This window comes from Erpetoichthys calabaricus, chromosome 9, assembly GCF_900747795.2.
Source record: "Erpetoichthys calabaricus chromosome 9, fErpCal1.3, whole genome shotgun sequence".
Classification (NCBI taxonomy): Eukaryota; Metazoa; Chordata; class Cladistia; order Polypteriformes; family Polypteridae; genus Erpetoichthys; species Erpetoichthys calabaricus.
The window spans coordinates 48,926,912-48,954,275 of record NC_041402.2 but is presented as its reverse complement, the minus strand read 5'-3'; the positions used below and the strand labels follow the sequence as shown (position 1 = coordinate 48,954,275).

Sequence of the window (27,364 nt, the reverse complement as noted above, 5' to 3'; positions counted from 1 at the left end):
TATAACTGCAGCACGGGCAGCTTAAGTGATCTGCTGTGAGTCGCACAGTGAGTCGGTGGTAAGTATTGAACCACAATGTTTAAATCTTCAGCCACTACACCACACTGCCAGCTTCACTAACATTCTTTATTAATTTATCACCTTCCTATAGCAAACACCATGCCAAGGCTTTTTAAAAGTACAGTGGCTTATATTGATTTTATACAGTTTGAACACAGACATGTTAAGCGACTTACCCAGGTTTCACACAGTGAGTCAGAGGCATGGGTTGAATTGTCAATCTTGGCATTTGAAGTCCAGTGTTTTTTCCACAAGACTGCACTGTATAATCTTTAATTTATGTCTCCTTAAACATCAGGGAATTCTCCTCATTGTTAACGTATACGACAGTACTGTAAACAAGTTCATAAATGATTAAAAGTGGTTTTACTAACTGTAGTTATATTGCCTTCTCAAGTGTCCCTTATAACATTAACCATGTAAATTTAAATTCATATTGCTTCATGGCATAACATTCTCAAACCTTTTAAAGCCAATTTTATGGTCATAAAGAGCTGGAGCCTCTCCAGCCACCATTTGGGAACAAGTTAGGGACCAACCTTGGAATGGACAACAGTCCACTGCAGCACACTCATGCATTTGCTCATTCTGGGCCAATCTGGAATTACAAATTTAGCAAACATGCATGTCTTTGGGAATGCGGGAGGAAAACCCAGATAGACATAAAGAGAACTTGCTAATTCAGCACAGACAATGATTAGGCATAAGGTTTGAACCCAGGATCTGTGAGGCACACATGCTCACTTCTGTGCCACTGGGCTTCCGCTGGTGTTGCTTTATTTGTTATGTTGTGAATTTTTCATCACTCCATGCTTTGAGCTAGTTCTCCGTTATGCTTGTACAATTTAGGACTCCCTAAAAGTTCATTCTTCATCCTCAGTTCAATTCTGAATTAATAGTTTTATAGCTCTTTATGGATCTATGATCTCTGGTGCCTGCACAGTTCTTACAAAAAATGACATCCAGAGAGAATTGAAATCTTGATGAACATGAAATAGTTAGTTGGTTCAGTACATATTAGCAGATTAAGCAGCAGGTGTTATTTCCATATGGAAAACACAGGATTGTGTCATGACTGTTTTTTCTTTTTTAGTACTAGGGTGTTGTACTGTGTTAGCCATTATGAATGTAGAGAAAAGTCAAGCAAAATGACACCTATTATTGGTTAACTAAAAAGATTACAATATGCAAGCTTTCGAGGCAACTCAGGCCCCTTCTTCAGGCAAGATGTAATCTTTTTTAGGAAATTTTATGTGTATTTGTTAAAATATTTATTATTTTTATTGTGTTTTGGACTTGTACAACTTGCAAGCTATCAATCAGTTCATAACTTTTAGTACTTTACTTACACTAATGTGTTCCTCACATGTGCTTCTTCACAAACCACCAATCCAGTTCATTTCTCCACCTGTGGCTTTCTTCCTTCTATCATGTAGTCAGATTCCATCCCAGCAGTGGTGAGACAAGGCGAGAGCCAAGCTTAGGTGTTGCTGGTCCATCATTGCCTCTCCTCACCACTTAACTGGATAAGGAAGCAAACATACGTATGGCAAATGAAACCTTAACTTCCATCCACCCATTACTGCATCTGTACTCATTTTATTCAACATAGTGTTGAAGGAGCTACAACCTATCCCAGCAAGAAAGAAACCAACCCTGCCTGCAGTTGAAAACATGAAGTTAAACAAAGGCACAGCTCAAAACTAAGATGCAAATGTTTTCTATACTGAACTAAAGTACATTTCTTATTTAAGTGTCTCTTTCACTATCTAATTTGAGGTTGCTATCAAGTATCACACCTAAGTACCTAGCACAGGGTTTAATGTATGGTTCTAGTGAACCAAAAGTACAATCAGCCAGCCCAAGCATCACAATCTCAGTTTTCTTTACATTAAAAATCAAGAAAACTTAACAACATCCAACGCTTCATGTCTTCCACAGAGTTCAGTAAGGTCTTAAGGAAGTGATGCCGTTGCAGTGGTAAATAACATTCTGTGTCATCACCATAACAGTGGAAAGAGCATATTTTTGTGTTTGTAAGAATTACTTATGAACACTCTGAAATCACTTCAGTTTTTTCACTTCAGTCCGGACCCTACTGACTCTCAGGTATGAGAAAACCCCCATAAATGATATACTGTTCAACTTAACTTGATATCTATTTATGCATGATGTCAAGGTTTTTGGGGTTCCCCCAAATTTTTGGTTCTCTAGACTCGAAAGAAAATCCCTCATTTATAGGCTATTTTTTAAACATATTTTGTGCAAAAAATACACCCTTATGATAAAGAATAAACCAATAGATGTCTTCATCAAAAATGATCAGAAGGACTTGAAGTTGTGCATGTCATAGTAACTGACCACAAGGGTTCACCCCTCACAAGATACTAGGGGTCAAACTTTGAACAAACTGGGATCGGTAATATGGGCATGTGGTGTGTCATTTCATGCTATTTTGAGGCTGCTGATCACAAATATATTTTTGATATTTGATTCTTTTTCTGTGGTCCTAGCCCTCTAAGAGCCTCTCCCAGAAGTTTACAAATGACAGATTTCAAACATAAGCATGTATGGTATCTCTATAGACTATTTGAAAGTTGTGATTATGAATTGTTTTTTTACATTTTTTTCCTATTGCAATTGAGAATATTTAAGACTTTAAACATTAAACCTGAAGTGTATATTTTAATACTTCAAATATTTGATGCAACTATTCTTATTTGTTATTTAGTTGTACCTCATGAAGCAAATGATTACATTTCTTACGGACACCCCCAGCTATTTTTAAAGATAGACCCTAAGGGGAGCATGGACAATGAGAATAACATGGGACCCATGGAGAATCCCACAATTGAGAGGGGCAGAGGAGAAGGAGAAGGAGCAGTCCCCAAAGTATTCAGACAAACCTCTACCTGTCACAGACGACCTGAAACCAACAAGGGCAAAACCTTGAACATCAACACCTTGCTCAAGATGGGTAATAAGGGTGCCATAGGTTACCAAGTCAAAACCTGCAGTAAGGTCTAAAAACCATAAATATAATAGCCTGACGGAATACCTTTACAGGGTGCAGGACCAGTGGATAGCATACACACCTGCATACACTTGTACACTCAGTCACTCACACGGGAACAATTAATTAGTCACCAATTTATATATACTACTTCAGGACAAACTATAACATGCAAGTCACACGCAGAGGGTAACCCGGAGTCTTGTCCTGTGCATTGGAGCAAGAGGCCCCACTCCTCTTTAAATATGTGATTAAATAAGCTACAAGAGTCGATACATGATTATTGAATATCTAACAATAGTTCCCAGCTCGTAAGATAATCAATCAAATAAGGAAAAACGAAGAGAATAATAAATGAACCCCAGTTCATCCTGACCTAGTTTGAACTTCTCGTTAAGCCTGCACTTATCGTCAGCCGGTTCTTTAGTTTCGAAGTCTCAGCCGTCACACAGGAAGGATTTTGGAGTTACGCAGAGCGGAAGTTGAGGCGGTTATTGGTATCTCGGCAGCAAGCAGGCAACGGACGCTGGAAAGGCAAAGTGAAGCGTTAGAGAAGTCTCCTTTTCCCGTCACCCGAAGCACTCCCTCCTTTCCCTAAATTTCCCTTTGCTTTTCCTCATGGCTTCAAACTCCAACATTGACATCGAGGACGCCACCCAGCACCTCCGAGACATTCTGAAGCTCGACCGTGCCGGGAGTAGCGGTAAGAATGATTGTTGAGGCACGAGAGGCCACGATGGAAAGAATGGAGAAGGCCGATAGACGGAACGGGATGGGATGGGATTCCATTAGAGAAAGAGGTTCCTGGAGTAAAATTGTGAGGTTAATTTTAACAACAAGGTTACAGGTGGATTAGGAGACCGGTCGGTTTGATTGTACAGAGCTCATTTATAACGTGGATACTTCGAGAATGTGTGTACTCTCCTGACAGAACGTAAGAATTTTTTAAAAATATGGTAACTTATTTGTGACAGTTCAGTCGAATGTTTAGATAAATGAGACGTATAAAATAGAGGATCAAGCGCATTTTTGGCTGTAGTTTATTCATTGTTAAAATCTTCTGCCAAGGGGTGAAGAAAACCACTACGCTAACCAATTTACGTTTATTGTTTGCACTGCTTTATTGTTGTTTCTTTATACAGTTATTCTGTTCCGTGTGAAGGGTGGATGCTGTTTTTTTATTTTTGTTCAAATCCAGATCTGAAGTTGGACTGTCAGTAGCTGCTGTCTTAATTCTAAAACCTTCTGTTTCTGCTTTTGTTTTAATCCCTAAATAAGCAACATCATTTTTTTTCTCTTCAGATCCTTTTAGCAAGCTTTTGTTAACATCATTAATCGTGGACATTAGTTTTTTTTAAAATCTTCTTTTAAAGTGTTCTATAACCTTTTAATAATCTGAATTTAGTTGTTTGCTACTGTAGCTGGAATTAACATTAAAGCATCATCTTCTCCTTCTTGGATTTCTGTGCCTTTTGCACTTGTGTGTTCTTTTCAATTGTCACTTTAAAATAAACTGGATAACCTCTGAATTAAATACAGATACTAAAAAACTCTTGGGACACCAGAAGTACCATCCATTCAAAAAAAAAAAAAAAAAGTAACCATTCTGTTAAACTTTTTTAAACAAAAAGTTGTCATATCAAACAAAAGTAAAGCACACATCATTTACTTAGACATTTAAAAAGTAGTTGGTATAGTTATATGGATGATTATTCATGGTAATACTAAATGCAATCTGTGTTAAATGCATTGCATATGGTACATTTAATTTTTGGCACATTTTTATTGTGTCATAACCAAATGACTGATTGTGTTTCACTAGCGCAAGCAGTTTTTGTGTCGGTTTAAAATGCAGTACAAAGATGTAATGAATGCTCAGAGATAACTTGTCGTAATGAAAAGCAAAGCAACAATATTGCCTTTCACATAGTGGCTTCTCACAGTTTTTTGCATTTTGTGTCCAGGCCATGCATTAATCATCCCTAAACTGAATGTAATCAAATGACCAATGAACGTCAAAGGTGGGCAATGAGCGTCAACAGTTGATAAGAAGTGTTCCACTACAAAACGTTTGTGTTTTGTTGCCAAGCATACATTTTGTCAAGGCGGAGTGATTAACCGAAATGGAAAGAAGTATATTTTGGGTCTCACTGAAAAAGTTTACTCTTATGTTAAGATGTCTAAGTAATGTGTTTTTGCATGCTTTTTTGTCATATTATTCCATTCTTCTTATTAGAGTCGTGACCAATACTTCAGTAAGAGTAGCCAGCATAGTCATGCCATCTGTAGGTATTTACAAACCATATTTAGGGGAATATTGGATAATGGATGCTGCAGGTGATGATTTGCATAATCATCTGCTGCAGCTCTTTGGGACATTAGTTCTTGAATGCATTCTAAGGATGTTGATTTGGAATTACATTGGCCCTTTCTAGCAGTCAGTCGGCATGGAAGAAAATTAAATTTATGTTGCCAGCTTCCACCTGTTTAAAGAAATGTTGGATCCCCTGTTTTATCAGCTCCCCGTTCACCATCTTTAGCACTGGTGAACACACTTTTTTTTTTTTTTTTTAACAGCAATGCCCCTTACATCAGCAGTTGATGTCTTATACTACTGTTTCATACTGATTATTTGATCAGGTTCAATTTTGGCATGATGAATGTGTGGTCTTGAATCAAAATGCAGTATGCTCAAGAAACTAAGTAAAATGCAATACATTTGCTTTGCTTTTAGTTAAGATGTGTGATGTATGGACATGAATTAGAATGTAATACGCTTTTGCATTACATTTTAAACTGACATGAAAATTGTATGCTGTAGTGAAAGCAATTGATTGTTTGGTTGATATGTTGTTAATTATGGTACGAGAAAGCTGTGCCAAAATGAAATGCACCTCATGCATTACATTACAATGTAGGTAACCTGCTGGACTACATTTAATTTTGGCATGAATAACCTTCTATACAGTGCTGCTCTAAAGATTAATTTAGAAACCCAAAGCCATTTATCTCGGTCTTAATCGAATTCTTTTGACCTGATTTGTTTTGTAAATTAAAAAAAAAAAAAAGTTAGGTAGTGGCATCTGGTGGGTAGAAAATTATAATTGTGATTAAAGCACAGTCCTCACAAGCCCATCTATTGATAATCCTCCAGGCATGGTACATATTTGTGAGAGTTAACTGTTGTTTATTTCCATCCTTTTGTAGCATTTTATTATAGGTCCAAAGGTCCACGTGTTTGATAAGTTAATATCAGTGGAATTGAATCTAATATACATTGTACCATGTGAAATTTGCAGAAGACTGCATTCCCAGAGGAACGGCAAACACTAAGGCAGCAAAAACATTTTAAAAACGCCTTGAAATTAGAATAGTCTTAATGAGTCTTTTCAATGCGAAGCACATTAGTCCAATTCACCTCATTTCTTTAAAATAACATCTAAGCTGTTTTAAATTTCCCTTAAGTTTTACTGATTTGGTAACTTATTCCATGTGTCCGTAGTACCTGGTGGGAACAACACCTTTAAGTTTGTGCACAATTCACCTTTAAAAAGTTTCTATCTGTGTCCTTTTGCTTACATTGAAAAATTCATTTTAAAATAGTTTGGACCTACTGTACTAATTCTATCATGACACCTTTTCATCTTAAAAAGAAAAGGTTTGTCTTCATACTTTTAGTATGAATGACCCTAATCCCTCTTCTCTGCCTGCTGTGTTTCTAATATGCCAATGAAAACTGCACACCAGTATTACAGGTGTGGCCTCATTTATGCATTATACAGCATAAGCGTAACCTCCCTTAATTTGTATTCCACACATTGTACTTAATAACCAATTGCTTCTGTACACTGTCTGGATGAGGATAGTTATGAGTCTACTATGACTCCTAGGTTTTCTCATTAAGTTTTCAATTTTCATCCCTCTTTTTGTATTGAAATATAACATGTTTATTGTGTATGTATGATTCTTTAGATTTACTTATATTAAATTTCATTTGCCTTAACATTAAAGTTTGAGTTCTGCCTGGGTCTATCTGTAATGATTTGGCTGATACTTGATGATCTACCTTTCCACTTTGTCATGTGTTATCAGCAAACATAATCAGTTTATGGCTTATATGTATTAAAAAGAGCAGTAGCCCCAGAACTGATACCTAAGGAACACAACTTTTCTTCTCACCTAATTCTGAGGAAGTTCCTTGGATATTGCTTAATCCAATTTTGGACCCATGCATATGCTGCTTCTTGAAAACCCAGTTTTTTGTTTTGGTTACTAGCCTCTCATGTTGTAGCTTATCTGAAGATTTCTGAAAATGATGATAAACAATACCATATGCACCTCTCTGATTGTATACTTATGTAGCTTTCTCAAAGAATTCCTGCATATTAGTAAAATACAGTTCTTCCTGTCTAATCTTGTGATGAGTGCCTATACTTACCCTTGCCTTGTATTGCTTGATCTCTTTTCTGCATATTTGCTTCAGTTTACCTGTGATACATGTTAGCTTTACTGGCATATAGTTATTTGGATCGTCCTAGATACCCTTTTCATGCGCTGTAATTGATCGACATTTACTAGCCTCCATTCGGTAGGAATGTACATAGTGTTAAGTGATCTTTTGCAGAATGTGTGAAGGGTTTATATATACACTCACTAACCTCCTTGAGCAATTTAGGATAAATGTTATATGGTCCTGAAAATTTGCTTGTTTTCAGTCTTTTTAATCAGAGCAGCACTTTCACTCTTCAATTCCCTAATCACACCAAAGTACCACCTTGATAGTCCTTAATCACAGAAAAATTTCTCAGCTTCTTAATATGTGAAAAATTCAGAGGAATGGCAATTTAGGTCTTTTGCTAGTTCACTGTCAGTATATTTTACTGTTTATACCTCACTTCACACAATAGTTTCTCAAATTTTAAAGTAGGGCGGGTGTTTAGCTAGATACTTTATTAATCCAGAGGGAAATTCAAGCAACATTTGCAGCAGCAGCAGAGCTGAATTTGGGGTGTTGGAATGGAAAGCGTGTAAAGAAGAAAATTATTTCTCATGTTATAATAGTGACTGTTCTTCAGCAATGGCCAGTGACTACATTTAAAAATTCCAGTTTTGGTGATAGTGAAACATACGTAAGAGATGATTTTGCCTAAATGGTAATCCCTGATGACACATGTAAATGTGTATGGTGTCACAAGAGTTTTGAGCAACTTTCAAAAATGCCATTCAATGATTTCCATGGCACAAAGGAAGATTTATCCTGTACAGATAATTCCTTATAGACTTTCACCTTGTTCATAAGTGATGGCATGTTAATGTATTTGTGACTGAGCCAAACAGACGTGCACAGCAACTGATCCAGCAGCGCACACTAAAAACAAATTGCAGGGTGCAAAATGTGGTTAGAGGTTAGTTATGACAAGCTGCTGGGTTTCTTTACATTTGCATTTATTGTATAACAAAGGGTAATTAAAAAGCATGTTTTTTTTTTCACAAGCATAAAATGTTTCCTCTTCTCAGTTGTTTGCATTTTGTTAGCTGAGGGTTGTACACTCTCTCTCTAAATTGTACCTGAGCATGATCTGCCAATTTGCTATTATAGCGTAGACTAGCTGCCGCCTCTTCCTCTTCCAGTTTAGTTACCCTGTGCTTGAATTGTTAGATTAACTTGCATCTCCCGCTTGTGTAGGCTTTTGCTGAAGTAAGCTTCTGAAAGTCTAAAGTCATCGAAAAATTCCAATTTGAGCGAACACTTGGAAAATGCGTTTTCATGTACAGTAGTGAAAAGTGCTAAATATAAGATGTTTGCAATTTAACTGTCTTTTCTCACAGTAGTTAGAATTTGTTTTTGAAAAGAAAATCGTTCTTTGACGCATGGATAGAAGAATTCATTAAAGCCTTCATACCTGAACAGAATGTTGTTGGTAACAAATCACATATGGTTTGAAAAATGTTTGGCAAATAAACAGTACAAACTGTACCTCGTACAATTACTGAGTTGACCTTATTTCTTATCCCTTATGAATAAAAGGGAAACTGCATTGGTACTTGACAAAAGTGCCTAAAAAGTAGTCACAAATTAAACCTGTTCTTGTTTTTCTTTAATTTTAAAAATTTTGTTTCATCTTTGTGTGGTGTTTTTTTTTTTTTTTATTTTTACTTTAATTGCTGATAATACCAGAATGATTTTAAATATTTTCCCTATCCCATTCCTTCTCTCTTTATCTCTGTAAATAGGTATTTGAATGATCAGACTCTTGTTTTAATATTTGACATAGCCATGAGAGCACAGTATGCCATCAAGTATAATTTAAAGCTTTGACATTATATACACTCTCTATTGCTCATAATTCAGATGATGTTTCTGTCCATACACCTTTTGCATACATTCTCACCACTTTTTTTCTTGTGTAGTGCCAATTATAGTTTAGGTGACTTATGTTTGACATTTGAGATTACATACTGTTTTTTTTGTGATTTCCTTAGAACTTGGAAAAAATGGTTCAGGCCTGGGGGTGGGCTTGTACCCATAAGTACGTCCCTGGTAGCTGCATATATCTCAAACTCATTACAATTAGTTTTGATACTTTTAGCGTTAAGGCAAGATGTTTTTTAATGTGCTACTCATTTTATTTTGCCGTAGTAATTTTTAGAACCGTTCTGCTAACACATAGTGAATATTGTACTTACAGTGGATATAGAAAGTCTGTGCACACCTGCCACACCCTAAACTAATACTTATTTAAATCACTTTTTGATTTTATTACAGCACTAAGTCTTATCCAAAAAAAAAAAAGAGTCTTATCAATATGGCATATCTGGACTCATTGATGTTTGCCCACTCCTTGCAAAAAAAATCCCAGAACTGTCAAATACAGGGGCATCTTCTGTGCACTGCTCTCTGCAGTTCACTCCAAAGATTTTCAATTGGATTAAGGTCTTGGCTCTAGCTGGGCCATTCCAGAACATTGATCCTCCTTTGATGAAGCCATTGATTTGTTGATTTTGATGTATGCTTTGAGTTGTTGTCATGGTGAAAGGTGAAGTTCCTCTTCATCTTCACCTTCCTAGCAGATGCTTGAAGGTTTTGTGCCAAAATAGACTGATACTAGTTGCTATTCATGATTCCATCCACCTTGACTAAAGCCCCAGTTCCAGATGACGAAAAGCCACCCCAAACCATGATGTGGCCTCCACTATGCTTCACTGTGTGTATTATGTTTTTTTTGTTGATGTGCTGTTATTTTTGTACCAAACATTCCTTTTGTAATTCTGTCCAAAAAGTTCAACCTTGGTCTCATAAGACCATAATACATTTTTCCACATGGTTTTTGCAAAGTTTACCTGGGCTTGGATGTTATTCTTTGTGAGAAAAGGCTTCTGTCTTGGTACCCTACCCCACAACCCAGACATATGAAGAATATGACCGATTGTTGTCACATATAGGAACAACCAATACCAGTATCCAGCCCCAGGATTTGATGTCCAGTACACCACACTGCCCGCCTAATTAATTGATATCTGCGACATATACTAACTACTATTTGAGGTGAGACTTATTGTGATTGGTTGATTCTTATTAAAGGGTGTGCACATTAATGCAATCAGGTTTTTGTATGTGTTTTTTTCTTTTTTTTCACTAAACAGTTTCTGATTTGTTTTCACCTTCATTCTATAGATTGCAGTTTTGCAATAAAGGTGGGATAAGTTGTGATAGAATTTATCTTGGTTTCATTTTTTTATAACACAATCTGTGATTTTGGCAGGGGTGTGTAGACTTGTTATAGCCACTGTAGATTACACATGAATCTCCAGTGTACATCGTATTTGTAATTTTACATCATTTGTTTTTATTATCACTTATATGTCTAACAGACATGTCATTAAAGTTCAGCTTTATTTTTATAGATCCTACGGGTGAAGGTCAGAAGAAATCCTCATCTTTCAATGGAGAACTGAATGGCCTTTTGGGAGCTGATGTTTTAAATGTTGGTGAGAGAGAGGTTTTGGAGCCAGAACTCCTCCAAAATTCGGAGAACATGAACACCCAAGAGAAACAAATAATGTAAGATAATTGTTATCTCCTTAAATTTGGGGAATCGGATTATCAGTTTTGGTCAGCAGTGTGTTTATATTGTGCTTGACGGAACTGAAATGCAGAACATCTAAAATCGGTGCAAAGTGTCTTTTAAGTGTTAGAGTTGTATCTATCTATCCATCCATCCATTTTCCAACCCGCTGAATCCAAACACAGGGTCACGGGGGTCTGCTGGAGCCAATCCCAGCCAACACAGGGTACAAGGCAGGAACCAATCCTGGGCAGGGTGCCAACCCACCGCAGGACACACACAAACACACCCACACACCAAGCACACACTAGGGCCAATTTAGAATCGCCAATCCACCTAACCTGCATGTCTTTGGACTGTGGGAGGAAACCAGAGCGCCCGGAGGAAACCCACGCAGACACGGGGAGAACATGCAAACTCCATGCAGGGAGGACCTGGAAAGCGAACCCGGGTCTCCTAACTGCGAGGCAGCAGCACTACCACTGCGCCACTGTGCCGCCCCAAGTTGTATCTAATGAATTGAAAATAACCAGTGAATTCCTTTGACAATAGCTGAGGAAACCCCAAAGAGAGTAATCAGTTTAGCAAAACTTCAGATAAATTATAACCTTTTGTACTTGTGTTCATCTAGTTTCCATAAAATCCCATAGCTTCTTTCTCATGGGGTTCAGACAGTGTGTGTGACTTGTGGAAACGTGTGCATACAAATAATTCCACAGTTCAAGTGTCTTCATTTTAAATGTTTTTAGTAAAAATTAAAAGCAAAACAGTTTACACAAAAAGGAAGAGGAAAAAAATAACACAAAAAAAATCTCTCGTGTAAGAGGTTTCTGTGCATGGCTTGTATATTTTATTTGCTTTGAGTTTCGGTTATAAACTCTCTATATTAAACATATAGTCTTGTGTTCGTTCATACGTCAAACTTACAGATGCAATACATGAACAGTCAGAAAACTGTATTTTGTCTTTATCCCAGGCTTGACAAGGCAAATTGAACAGTTATGTTTCTTATTAAAGACTGACTAAAATATCAAGAACTCCAGTAACAGGAAGGCTGAGCAATAAGAAATGTCCATTACAAGTTAGCTTTAGGGTTTAAACAGAATCGTCCATTATCTATGTAGCTATGAGAAACTCGCATTCTAAAGAAATTCAACACTCATTCATTTTAACATTAACATTACTAAATATTCTAAGATTGGCTCTTAATCCTTTTTTTTGTGACTCTTTCACTTTCTTCACATTTTATGTGGCTGTCTTATACAAAATAATTTAAATTCATTTTTCCCCCCACATCAAACAACATTTAAAACTACAGAATGACAAAATGAATTAACAGGATTTAAGAAATTTTTGCAAATTTATTAAGAAAAAAAAAAAACCAAAACTGGCTACTCTGGCATGAGCTGGCTGGTCTTCTTAGCACAACCTATTTTAGCATCATATTCAGTCACTGTTAAATGCTGCCTCTAGCACATAAACAAATTTGTTGCAGGTTACCAGTTTCCTCTGTAAAGAAGTGCTTTTCTTTTTGTTTTATGTCTTAAAAGTATTCAATATTTTCTGTGCTTATTGTCCGCTGCATTTGTTTTGTTAGCAATTATAGAAGTCCTTGTTAATGCCTGTGGATATATTGAAAACTTAAATTTTCCCTTTTTGAAGTCATAGGTCTTTTAGGTTATTGGTATATGTTAGAATGACCCTAATTGAAGGCACCTTCAGACTCGAGTATAGATGTATACAAATGTTTCATTACATTACTGTTGAAACCCTTCAGTGTTTTATGCATAAAACTGATAACGTTATTTAGCTTCTCAAAAGTTGGAGATTTGGATGTTATTTTTGGTAATTTATTACTATCAAGTAAGTATTGGGGGTTAATGTTGGCTGCAGTTCAGTTAATATTACTTCCTCAATGTTCTCTCTATTAGTTGCCTTACTGGAGATGACAGTTCAACCAGCATCTCAATATTGGGTAAAGATGTGGAAATAGTGGCCAGCCCTGACTCTTCTATCAGTAACAAAGCAAGCAAGGGAAGTAACAAGGTAAATAAGATAATAGAAAAGCTGTTTTTGTAGGTTCATGCCGCCTCCTTGATTGCTTTCAAAATATTTAATTGATGATCTTTCTTACAGGTGAAAATCAATCCTGTGGCAAAATATGAATGGGAGCACAAATATTATTATGGAAATCTTATTGCAGTTTCCAATTCCTACCTTGCGTATCCTATCAGAGGTGAGGTCTTTGAGTTGAATATCTGAATTTTAAGGAATTTAGGGACATTTAATGAGATATCTTGTTTGGCTCTCATAAGCAGATGCTTGAAATCCAAATTTTACATTTTCAGGTGTGCCCAAAATAAATTCAGAATGAATTTTATTGAATAAATTTAGAAAATAACTAGAAAATGGAAGACAATTTTGAATCCGGAATATAGATTTAGAGAAAAATATAATACTTTTTGCATAAAGTTCAACAGTTAGCTCAGTGATGAGCTATATGTTAAAGAAAAAAATCTTGTCTGATGTCCTTTTTTATTATATAGATTTTTTTTTTTTTGGAAAAAGATATGTTTTCATAAAATGTAAGGGGCTTGGGCTTAACAAGTTATAAAAATTAATAACAAGGTTCCTTATCTGCAATGACATTCTTAAGACTTAGTAATCTAAAAGATGGTGGTATGTAGCTGCTCTAGTAAAATCAATATTGCCCCTCACTAAATTAAACACATTTTAATGTGCATATAAGCAATTCTTTTTAAAATATTTATAGATGACATATTATATACAACAGAGGACACTATTCTTTGGTAAAAGAAAACCCATAATAGACTTCCCAGTTGTCAAAAGAAAGTGTCTCTTCTCCACCACTACTTCCATTTACTTCATGGTAAGTATGGCAGAGAACATTGCCAATCAAGACAAAATAAATGCTATGGTGTTCCTTGTACAGAATCTCCATCTTGCCACTTTGGTTTTGTAAAGTGCTGATTGCAGTTTTGCAAGCAATTAAACTTCCACTGTTTGTAGTAAAATACTTTATTAAACTAGGGGGCAATGCCACCTGCTCACTTCGCTCACCAACCCCCAGGTGGGCGCTATGCGCGAGCCACTTCACGGATCTGATGCTCGCATATGGAGATGCAGATGTACAATTTAAACAGATTGTTTTACATTACAGCGAGTAATTAACCATAGTAAAAAAAAATAGTAAAACGTAATAAATTGAAAGAAAATGGTTTCATGTTGCGTTATGTTTTCATTGTTTGGTTTTGAAATTAATGCGCAAATACTTTTAAAACGTACACTTTTACTGTAAAACTTCAGTAAAAACAATTTTTTGAATTAACTTTTCATTAATATCGCATTGAATTTTGATTCTGTGTTTGGACTTACATCGTGACAACGCAATGTATAACTGCCCGTGAGTGAATATTGTTTCTTTCTCTCTAATAAATATATAGACTTTTGCGAATGTATGTCCCAATTTTGAATTCAACTTATCTTGTCCTATTGCTTAGCCCATTACGCAGACATAAATTACGCAATAACATCCTTCTTTCAACAGTAATTCGACCGATGGAAGACTGGACGGTGTTAACAGTTGTAGATATTCTACAGGATATTGTAAGTTGATGTTTCCATCTTCTGCGACATCACCACCAGCTGTTTGAGCATAGTCTATTGATACATATTTAGCCAATTTGCCGTGTAACTGATCGACAATTTTCGTGTTAATTCATTTTGACTTTGTTTCTCGATGCTAGATTTGCCCGTGTACTCATTTCTTCTGTTGGTAACCCTTCGGGATGCAATTCTTTAATAAGATTTGGACATAATAAGTCTTCTTTTATTGGGAACTTAAAGTGAGGAAAACGTAAAAATTTGTAAGCGCTGAGAGTGCAGGAACTGTGTCTGACAAAAGCATTCACACGAATGAGAGGTAAGAAGACCATGGTTGAGAATAGGGCGGGACTTGGAAAAAATCTCTTGGCAAAAGTCTCAAGATTTTATTTAATAATCGAGAGAGATAAGTTTGCATTATTTCTTTAAATAAAATAATTGCAGCTTTTAAAAATGCATTTAAACTGTTTAAATGAAAAAAAATTGCCTCAAAAGTATGTTACATGTTTCAACCTAATTTCTTTAATCAAAGGTTTGGTTTAGTTTTAAAATTGTTCATTTATTTAGGAAAGCGATACCACACTAATGCAGTTTTGGATCGTGTATCTTGGTAATGTTTAGGAGTACGTGCTAACTGAACACATACTTAAAATGCACACAGAAAGCAAACATTTAGTGCTTAAGTGTAATTTTTGTAATGTTGTATATTTGTAACATTTAATTTGTGCATAACTTTCATTGGCTTATTATTGTGAATCTTATATAATATATTATTCATATTAGAATAGAGTACAACAAAAATGATCCATAATGTGATATTGTGGCAAGCTTGACAGTAATGCACAAAAGTTGTGCCATAACCAAACAGTTAATTTTTCTTAAGATTCATGGTATATGGTTTGTTTTTTGGAAATTTGTTGTTGTTTTTGCAGCTAGAGTAGATACTGTGAAATTAATTGAAACAAGCCCTTTTAACTGCCATTTTGTGAAATGTTGTTGACTTGTATGTCTGTGAATCTCTAAAGGCCTTTTCCATATTAGCTTGGCTTTTGTATGAGTCTTTCTCTTTAATTTTGCTTAAGTACTTATGTGAGTGCCGCTTTTTGTTCAGTGCTTAATTAGCATATTTTCCTGAATAAACCTTCCACCACTATATATACCCACATGTTTTCGTGTCTTTTGAATACAATAAAAATTGTACAACCTCACACTCTTGTACAAGTTGTGCATTTAAAAAAAAATATTAAAGGAATAGGCCTCATGCAAAATGGTATTTTGTAATGAATTCTACATCCAAGTGATATTTTGTCACTGCTGATGAAGTTTGTTCTGCAATGAAATGGCAAACTTAACATGACTAACCTATAGAGGAATAGTTTGAACAAAATTAAATAAACTGAAATACTGTAAAATGTGACAATAACGAAAAAACATGAAATATGAATGTAAATGTCACAATGTTTTTTTTATTGCTTATTTATGTAATATTCCTCCAAATGCGACATGAAGTACGGCTTGATTTTTAAAAATGTCACTTTCACTCATTAAAGCTGGGAGGGTGGGGTCTAGTGAGTGCAGTTTTTTGACTGATGAATTGTTCAGAGTGGACGGACATCTTTAGCTTGACTTGGGAGTTCTGTGGTGGCTCATGCGCATGCTCAAACTTGTAACTGCACATTGACTACGAGTGCAAGAAAAAGTTGCCCAGAATTCCTGTGCAAAGAGGCATCTTTAATTTTATAAACTCCAAGTTCACCAGGAGTAGCCTGCATCTACAGTGTCTGTTTTAAATATGGTATCCGATGGTCAAAGTTTAATTCCGGCATACCGACGATTCACCAATTAGAACACAGTACTTGCTAGTGCCTGCTCTCTCTCAGCTTTGAAAATGAAAAGTGACTTTTTTTTTAAATTTAAGGTGTGTTTCATGTTGAGTGCGGTATCATCAGTGGCATAAAATACATAAAGAGAAGCTACAAAAAATATTTCAACCTGCACAAATATTTTTCGAGACAATTTAATTATTCATACTAACCAGCTTCCTCCTCACTTGTACTTGTAGATAGATAGATAGATAGATACTTTATTAATCCCAGGGGGAATTTCACTGTAGAGGCTGTCAAGATGGCAACCAAGTCACACATGTTTCTAATTGTTTAAAGTTTTGAGGTTTTGATAATTAGTTGGGAGAGAGCTTTAAATTTAGAGTTGAATATATGCTACATTGTACTTTTTTGTTACATTTTGAAGTGTTTTTATATTTTTCAAAATTTTAAGTAGAAGTTTGATGAAAAATAAATTGAGTTGTGCAGTGAAAATTCACTTTAAGATGGACATTTTTAAACAAAATCCTGTTTCAAACAAATGAAAGGAAAAAACATTTTGAGAACACGACGACTTTTAGGAGAGATGAAACACCCACCTGCTGGTGTTAAAGAAGGAATTCGAGCTTACAGTGTACAGCTGACTGATACCGACATTGAGCCTGACATTCGAAAACACCCAACTATGAAGATGAAAAAAGGAGCCATCTCTCTTAGAGTTGCAGAATAATATTGTGATGCTAATTTCTAACAAAATTAAGAAAAACCTAGATTTGGAAAGTTTTGATTAAAAAAAGATTCAATGAATATTGAATGTTTGGTTAAAAAAAAAATACAATTCACATTAAATCAAGTAAAGGACTTAAAATCTGATATGAAGGATCTGAAGGAACAGAAGTTAAATGAATCGGAAAAATATCGATGTAGTTGCAGCCTCAGATTACACCGTATTCTCAAAGATAGAGGAGGATATTAAAATATAGTAATAACTATCTGTGGAGATGTGGTTCCTGAGTTCAAGGAAAGACCTCATACAGAAGTAGATATTTTTCACAGGCTTAAATGGAGGGAACAGGGCAGAAATTCGAGATAACTCTCATGCAGTTTATCAGTAGATCTATGCGTGATCTTCTCTGGAAGTGAGCAGAGGGCTGCGAGTTCTTCCAATTAGAGCAACTGTGATTCACGGAAGACCTGACATCAACTGACATAGCAATATGCAAGGTGCTATGGCCTCTAGTGAACGAAGCCTGGGAGAAAGGAAGAAGAGCCTACATTGTGGGTGGAAGAGCCTTTATCGATGGTGTGGAAGTAAAACCAAAGTGGGGGGAACAAAATAAAATGAATAACTGTTTCGATTTATGCAATGATTGGGAAATATTAGTTGCACTAAATTTAAATGTATACATATGGTTTTATTGTTGTTGACATGTGGCAGATGTTTGAATTTGTTTGCTACTCTGTAATAGTTTAATTGTATAATGTAAATATATCTCTATCTATTGATTACCTTATAGATATTCATAATTTTATCCACTCCTGAAGAACTGGTCTCACACTATAACACTGGTATTCTTAACACTCTCGCTCCGTTAAAAATTAGATCTGTTTCTTTCTCCTTTTCTGCTCCCTGGTTCACGCCTGAACTTCAGCTTTTGAAAGCCAAAGCCTGGCAACTTGAACAGTTGTATAAAAAAAAATGGACTCTTTGTTCACAAAGAAATATACAAAAACCATATACTTTATTACAAGGACTGTATTGCCCAAATTAAATCTATTATACTCACATTATTTCTTCCAATGAAGGCAACACCAAGTCATTGTTTTCACTGCTTAATAATATCACACAACCGCCACATTCTTTACCTTCTCACTTTTATTCAACTGATTTTTGCAATTCCCTTGTGTCCTTTTTTATAATGAAAAAATCCAGAAGATACACCAGTCTCTCTGTACGGATTCCTCCAGTACTTCATTTGAATTTCACCCACCAACTCATCCATTTTCCTGTTTTCAGCTTCCTGCTTTCTCAGAAATCTCAGATCTCGTTTGTAAGTCTAAGCCATCCACCTGTCAACTGGACCCCCTCCCTACAGTTCTGGTCAAAGTCCGCCTCCCCTCTCTGGTCCCCCTTATTTCTGTGATAATCCACTCTTCTCTCACTACTGGTACTGTTTCTTCATCTTTTAAAAACTGCTGCAATAACCCCAATACTGAAAAAACCTGGTGCAGATCTGACTATTTTCAGTATTTTTCGTCCTATTTCTAATCTACCCTTCATTTCCAAAATTCTTGAAAAAATAGTGGGCATTCAGCTTCATTCTCATTTATCTCAAAATAATCTGTATGAACAGTTCCAGTCTAGTTTTCGCCCCCTCCATAGTACAGAAATGGCACTTATCAAAATTACTAACGACCTCCTTAAGGCAGCTGATTCTGGTTTAATCACTATTCTCATCCTTCTTGATCTGAGTGCAGACTTTGACACTATTTGTCACTCTACTCTTCTTAATAGATTACCTTCGATTGACATTACTCGCACACCACTAGACTGGTTCAGATCCTACCTCTCAGGCCACACTCAGTTTGTTCAGCTTAAAACTTTCACATCCCAACCCACCACTGTTACTTCAAGTCTCCTTTTCATTATTTACCTCCTTCCCCTTGGAAACATCTTTTGTAAACATAACATTAGCTTCCACTGTTATGCTGATGACACCCAGCTTATTTCACTAGCAAACCTACTTTTTCCTTTCCACTCTCCTTGCTTATTGATTGCATAGCTGAAATCAAATCCTGGTTTTCTTCAAATTTTCTTAAATTAAATAGTGACAAAACAGGTCCTCCTCATTGGTACAAAATCAACATCATCCAAAACTGATAATTTTTCATTTGTTATTGATAATTCCTCTGTCTTCCCTTCCCCACAGGTTAAGAGTTTGTCATCTTGACAGTACTTTTATCATTTCAGTCCCACATCAGTAACATCTCCCGGTCTGCATATTTCCACTTGCGCAACATTAATCGTATTCGCCTCTCTCTCACTCCCCACACCACTGTTATCCTTGTTCATAGCCTTGAAACTTCTTGTCTGGATTATTGTAATTCCCTTTTCTTTGGTCTTTCTCACAAATCTCTTTATAAGGTTCAAGTGGTCCAGAATTCAGCTGCCCGCATCATTACTAGAACCCTCTCTATTCACCATATCACTCCCGTCTTGCAGCAGCTTCACTGGCTTCCAGTTAACTTCCACATTCAATTCAAAATTCTCCTGTTAACTTTGAAGGCTGTCCACAACCTTGCCCCTCCATATCTGTCCAACCTCCTCCATATTGCCATTCACTCCCGCACCCTTAGATCCTCTTCATCCATCCACTTGACTGTCCCCTTCGTCCGTCTTAACACTATGGGTAGCAGAGCATTCAGTTGCTGTGCTCCCCAGCTCTGGAACTCGCTACCATCTGAGTTTAGAAACATTGATTCATTCTCACTTTTCAAATCTAAACTTAAAACTCATTTGTTTAAGACTGCTTTTTCTCTTTAATTACAATTGCTCTGTCTGATTTTAATTTTTATATTTTAGTTTTGTTTATAATGTGTGTTTTATCTATTGTGCGGTGTCCTTGAGTATTTAGAAAGGCGCCTACAAATATCTATCTCTATCTATCTTTGCAGTACAGCTGTCCCTTTGCTTATAGCCTGTGATGGTCTTCATACCATCCCACACCTTCCTGATGTTATTTTGCTGCCACTTACATTGTACCTTCTTCCTGTAGGACTCCTTAGCCTCTGTCAGACCTTAAGATCTTTCTGTACATTCCTCGGCTCTGCTTGGTCCTTTTTTTTGAAGACTCTTTTTCTTGTTAAAGTCCTTAACATCACTGCTAATTCAGAGCTTATTGTTAGCAAAGTAGCATATAGTTTTAACAGGGAAAACAGTGTCCATACATAAGTTCACATGAGTAAAACGTTAGTGAAAAGTGAAATGCTTTTCATAATTTAGTTACATGAATTGGCAGTGATAAATTAACAAGTAGATTATTTAAGAAACGGTTTTCAAATCTACATTTTAAGTGTTAATTTAACATTGGTGTTTTTTGATGTGCACAAAAAACAAAGCGCTGTTTATATTTGTACTTCTGCATCTGCTTCATGGTGTTTGCTTCCTGAATCCTAATTCCACTGGAACACGGTCTTAAAAGAATAGTCACTGTGATATCTTTAAACCTACTTCATTTATTTTCATATTTTTTTGATGCATCACCACAAACTGATAGTTGCAAATATTCCAATGAATGCTTTGATATCTTTTCTGTTTTATTCAAGATGTGTTTAATTTTTAGTCAATTACAACAGCGGTCTCCAACCTTTTTTGTAACTTGGACTGGTTTTTGTAAGATGATTTTCCACAGACTGGCCACTGCATGTGCATAATAAATACAACTCGCCATAACGCAGAATCAATGGGAGCCCTGAGCTTGTTCCTGCAACGAGACAGTCCCATATAGGTGTGATGGGCGACAATGATACCAGAAGCGTTTTCCTTATGTCTAGTCTATTCCATAATTTCGTTTTGGTTGCTGTCACTGCAGAGAACCCTGCTTCACAAAAATATAATGCTGGAAATGGAAGCAGACTTTTCAGTGCTTTTGTGGTGATCTCAGGATATTCTGCCTTGATTTTAATTCAGATTGTCGGCAGAGTTGAAGTTGTCTCAAACATACTTTTAAAGCTACTGTCATTTACAATCTCAAGCAGTTGATATTCTTCCCAGTTCGTGGGTCTTTTGTGGTTGGGATGTATTGCATGAACTCTTTTAAAAGCAAAGATCAGTGATCATGTGCCAGCTGGGAGAAAGGTGGCTCAGTCTATTCCAAAATCCCTGCTAATGTTTGAAACATGTCAAATATCCCTATATTCACTCGCTGTCCCCACAGTTGCTGTTTGGCTTTGAATACAGCCACTAAATCCAGCAACTTGAAGACAGCTGCTGTTCTCTCTTGAAGTGACAATGTTTTTTTGACCAGTTTGAGTATGTCACACAAGTAAACAAGTTATGTGATCCATTCAGTGTTACTGAAATGTGCTGCCAAGAAAAGAAATCTCTTGAACGGCTCTTGTAACTTAAACACTCTGGCCAGTGATCTACCTTTAGAAAACCATCTAGTTTCTTTGTATAGGAGAAGACATTTGTGGTCTGCATCCATTTCCTCACAAAGCTGCTCAAACAGACGTTAGTTAAGGGCATGTAATGTATGTAATTGTTCAAACATTTGAATAGTTCAGCAGCTGTGGTGTTGGTTGGCAACGATAATGCACATATAGTCATGCGCACATCCTACTGAAATTATATTTTGCACAAAAACAAGCATTATTGCCTTGTTGTCCACATTAGTAGACTCGTCAACCTGGATTATGTACCGTGTTGACTACTATTTCTTCAATTTGTCTAGCCGAAACAGGAATCTGTGCTACCTTTTTTAATTGTAGCCTCTCCTAAAAGTTTAAGACAAATGTCCTTAGCAGCAGGCGGCAGGATAAACTCTTCACCAATTGTAATAGGCTTCTTAGCCTGAATAGTATGGTTAGCCACCCAAGTATGATGCTTTTAGTGCAGTCAGATTTGTTGATGTGGTGACCTTCAATAATTGCTTCTGTGTTTCGTGTTTGTGTGGTTTTTTTTTTTTTTTTTTTCTTTCTTTCAATAAACTCCAAAGGCTTGTCTTTTAATGCTTGGAGCTTGGTGTCTGTGTGGCAAAGCAGCTTTGAAGGCGTCACAGCCTCATTGGATAGCCAGTCGCCACATATACAGAGTGGGCTTGGGGCATCTGAATCACCTGTCATGATAAACCTGTAATTACTGACCTCTGTTTGGACTCTTGGTATTTTCCTTGAAATGCAGCTTTTTTGTTGGAAGTCTTAAGAGTCTTACTGGACCTTTCCCCATTTTCGAAGTAGTTCTCCAGAGACATTTGTTTTTTCACTCATTTCAGCTATGTTTAGTTTGTGGGCTTAATTTATCAGGCACCAAAACTGTGACAGAGACAAGTGGGGGGAAAGAGGCACAAATGAAAGTGATGGAGGGATGATCTGGTAATTTTTTAAATTAAACATCCTGCAGAATATTTTTTTTATTCTTTTTGTGTAGCCCAATGGTTGGGGACTGCTGAATTACTAGATTTGCTAGAATTACTAGTGTTGAGTTTGATTCTAATTATTTGTAGGCAGACAGCCTATTCATTTTAAAACTGTCAACAGAATTAATAAATGGAAACTTTTCTTGATTATTGATGTTAAGCCTAGAAAAAAAAAGCTTTCAGATTTTAAAGATTTTTGATTTGGAGTTACTGATAAATGTAGATCTGTGCAACATAAAATGGATTCTGGTATACATCATCTGGTAATTCATTGAAGAGGTATTGAGGATTGTGTTTACAAGTATTAAGACAACCCACAGCCTTTTGTAAACTGAACATCTCTCCATTTACTGTATACAATAGAAAAATCCTTGGATTAAATACTGGAAAACATGGTAAATGTTTTTCTAATATTTTTTTTTCTGAATGTGACAGAATAAATTTGAACAATAGTATACAAGCTTGTACTGGCAGAATGGTTATTTGCAGTATTGGTCCTTGTTTGAATTACTGTGAATGTGTGCTTGAGATAATCCTGTGATTAACTGTCATCCAGTCAAGGGTTGTTTCCTGTGTCCTTTCCAGATTCAGATTTGTTTTTAATTTATATGTGCCTTTTACTAAATAATTTGCTTCAAATGTATAGGTTATCATTAAGTTATCCTTTGTGCAGTGTTTGAACAGTCCCATTGTGTTCATATGTGTTATTGCTGCTTAGATGTTCCTGGAGATCCTAGTAGCCTGATAGTGTTTAATACCAGGGAAGAATCATGGAGATTACTGTCCTTGTAGCTTCTTGTGTGTTAAATGCATTTACTTTAATTGTTATAACATGGCAACAAGTTAAGATTTTTTTAAGTTGTAGTTTATAGGTTAATTCTTTTCTTTCCTTTTTTTTTTTTTCTTCAAAGGGGCAAATGGCTTTGCTGTTGTCCGGGTCCTGAATGTGAGCATTTCAGAACGCACCCTTCTTAAAGGATTTACAGGTGGTGTCACAGACCTGGCCTTTGCACACCTTAGTTCAAATCATCTTGCTTGCTTGGATGAGGCTGGTAACCTGTTTGTATGGCAGCTAACAGAAGAAAATGGCAAAATACTGTATCCAACTTATTCTATTCTTGGGTGTCTTTTCAGTATACAAAAAAATCGTAATATTTTTTTTTTAAGAAAAGGTTTACTAAGTGTATAAACTTTGTTTACTCTAATTTTTTATCCTGAAATTATTTCAGTGTATATAATCTTTATAGAATTTTTAGTGTACCAAAATGTGTAACGGCTTTTATGGAAGGATCATGATCAAAATAATTAACTTCGCTTTAAAAACAAACTGTTGTGGCCTTAGTTATATGTATTTAAGAAGGTCAGTCAAATGAAACCCCAATCCCCATAATTCTGTAAGGGTTTTTCTAAAAAAAAAAAAAAAAAAAATCATCTTTCTACTGTAAAACGTTCAAAATACTAAAAGTACAAAGTCAGAAGTGTTTTAAGTATAATAAGGATACACATAATAATAATATGAACAGCACACTGCACATGTGCGAGTGATGGAAGTGTCACTTTCGGATTTCCAGAATCAATCTCGATTTCACTGGCTATTTCAGTTTCACTGCCTGAAGACACATATTCACTTTATCATCACTGCTGATGAGAGGCATTTTTTATGAGATGCCATTATGAGGCTCGGAGAAGATGCATCTACACCATTGCCTGGATAATGCTCGAGCCTGACACTTACACAAGACATGCCTATATCATTGCCCATGTAGTGCTCGCCACTAATGCTGTTGGCACTTTTACAGCCCAAGTAAACCTCGGGTTGTACATGAGACACGTGTACACCGTTGCCCGAGTGACACTCGGGACTAACACTTTTAGCTCTGTTTTTAGAGCTTGAGTGATGCTTTGTTCTAATGCTGAGGTTAATTTCCATGGTGTTGTATACAAGTCCTCCAGCGCTTACAAAATACATGGATTCCTTTAGGAAAAAAAGCCTATTGGTTTTATGCACAGACATTCATGCACCTCCTTCTGCTCCTTTTCTTCTGACTTGAAAGTATTTTCACCCATTGCTTCTTTAAGTGGTTCAAAGGTGTGGTAATTTGTGGGGGTGAGTATGGGGGCTGCCACCACATCCTTTTTGCAGACACTTTGTGGAAGTGAAGCATGTAATGGATGATGTGGTGTTTCATTAAATATCACTCAACAATAGTGATGCTCCGATTGATCAGCTGCTGATCTAAATGGGCTGATTTTTCATTACAAAAGACATGTTCAGTAAAATGGCTGATCACAAGAAAGCGATATTTTCAGCATCATCTTTTCTATAATTTAGCTGTAGCGTATATACACATACATACACACACCCTTCTGTTGTGGAAAATATAGGTGAATGCCTTTCTCTTGTAGAAAATATAGGTGAATACAGTCTTTATTTCATTATCCTTTACTCGTACCCCAGAGATGACATTATTGTCCACATCAAGAGGCCAGAAGGGACACCATTAAATAGTAACAGAAGAGTCATCTGGTGCCCATTTATTCCAGAGGAAAATGAAGACAATATTGAAGATGGATGTCAGACTCTTGCATTGCTGCATGAAGATAGGGTATGTGTGTGTGTGTGTGTGTGTGTGTGTATATATAATATATATATATATATATATAATATATATATATATATATATATATATATATATATATATATATATATATATATATATATATATATATATATATATAATATATAATATATATATATATATATATATAAAAAATCTCTATCTTTAGTTTTATTTACAAATACATAGCCACTGTATGATTTCTGTTAGCATGTGTGTGTGTAGTGAATAAAATATATTAGTAAAGTGAACTATACCTTTGGTGTGCGCCACTTTCAGTTATTGCTTCACAAATGTAGAAATCTGATTTAATGGAGCATTAGTTAGCATTTAGACAATTTTTTTATTCTGCTTCATACACTTGTCTGTGTTTTTTATGTTACCATCAGCTAGCGTCTTGAAGCCTCCTGTTACCACAAAAATAAGGTGTATTGGCTTTTTGTCTTTTGTAATACTGTAAAAATGTAACTTAAGTAACATTAGTAAAATATATATTAATCTTTTAAAAAATTCAGTAGGTGTGAATTCATTCAATAAGAACACATTTTTGTCCAAATTGTTACCAATGTTATTTTTCACGTCTGTGTTGAGGTTTTGCTAGATAATTGTAGTTGGCAATAAGAAAGTCAGTAAAAAAGTAAGCTCTTATTTTTTTCAGTCTTGTGTAGAAAAACTTCACTTCAAGGATCTACTGAAAAAAAGCATGTAATAAAAATATATGAACAGAGCCTCTTATAGATGTATATAAATGTGCACCAATCATGTTTTTTATGATCAGTTGTGGTCATAAATGCCTCTGTCATTTAAAAAATTTTTTTCCAATTCTATTCTACTTGCTGATTGATTGTTGTCCTGTAGTGCCTTAATGGACATTCAGATTGGTATGATAACACTAATATTCAGCATTTTGCATATTAATTAGAACATTGAAAGATTTGTGCCGATACAAAGAAACTAACAGCAGTTTTTAGTCCATCCATTTCCTTAGTCAGCCTAGTCCAGATCATGGTCATAGGATGCCAGAGCAGACCCCAGCAGTATCGTTTGCTAAGAAAAGAGATATTTGTAAAACACTTGCATCTAGATGTTGCTGGATGTATTGTTCTTTCAAATGACACTCACTGCATTTCAAATGACACTCACTGCATTTGTCCCACCAGTTACAAAAAACAATGTTAATATTTCTTATCACACATGTACTGTATGTTTTCATGTGTGTATTTATGGTGGTCTCCTACCAGTTTATTGATTTGTATTTGATTTGTAATGGTCTTGTTGCCTGAGTAAAGTGATGCAAAGATGTTAATGTATGAATTTGTACTTCTGTGAGGCTGACTTCTGTAAGTCGCCTTTTCAGTGTTGTTTTTTTTTCCTTTAGTTAAGCATTTTTGAGAAGTAAGATTAAAATAAAGATGACATCCAGCTAGTATGGCTGTAGTCATACACTTCATCTGCTAAAAATGATAAGTTCATAATATCATACTTTATAATGTTTAAAAGTCCAAAGAGACTTTTTTAATTATTCAAATTGTGCCGATAAGAAACATTTCTATTCTTATGTCATCTGGTCATTTTTTTCAATTTTTTTATCCATCTGCCATGACATGCTTTCTTCCCACATGCAACATGAACAGTATCTTTGTCTATGTGAAAGAGTTTAGTCAAAAAAAAAATTAAAGCAGAACTGATTTTGAAAAACTGTCTTCTTACAAATGTGAATTTAAAGCCAACTAAATAAAACATACTTCTTTTCTGCAGAGTATGTAGGAATAGACATCAGCAGGCGAAAATATCAAACATGTCTGAGGTTGTAGTGATTTACTCGTGTACAATAAATAACGATGTGATAATTAAAATCTGTTTAAATAACGCGTGGATATAAGCACCACTTCCATCCCTTGAGACTCCCATTGCTTTACTTAAACTCCCGATGCAATTTACTAAATTGCAAGGAACACTTTACTAACTTTCTAAATACATGGAAGTTCCTTAGCTTTTAGTAAGAGCATTTGATACTCGAGCC

The 27,364-nt window shown here is 35.7% G+C and overlaps 1 protein-coding gene across 1 annotated transcript in view; it reads left to right on the top strand.

Annotated features, from left to right (window-relative positions):
• Positions 1-3,394: 3,394 nt before the first annotated feature.
• The window catches only part of edc4 (enhancer of mRNA decapping 4), a 121,528-nt gene continuing 97,558 nt past the window's right edge, over positions 3,395-27,364 (top strand). The window contains exons 1-6 of the mRNA XM_028809617.2: positions 3,395-3,776; positions 10,979-11,135; positions 13,071-13,185; positions 13,276-13,375; positions 23,635-23,821; positions 25,182-25,329. Coding sequence (XP_028665450.2) covers positions 3,692-3,776; positions 10,979-11,135; positions 13,071-13,185; positions 13,276-13,375; positions 23,635-23,821; positions 25,182-25,329 — 792 coding nt within the window. The 5' untranslated portion in view covers positions 3,395-3,691. The remainder of the gene's footprint in view (positions 3,777-10,978; positions 11,136-13,070; positions 13,186-13,275; positions 13,376-23,634; positions 23,822-25,181; positions 25,330-27,364) is intronic.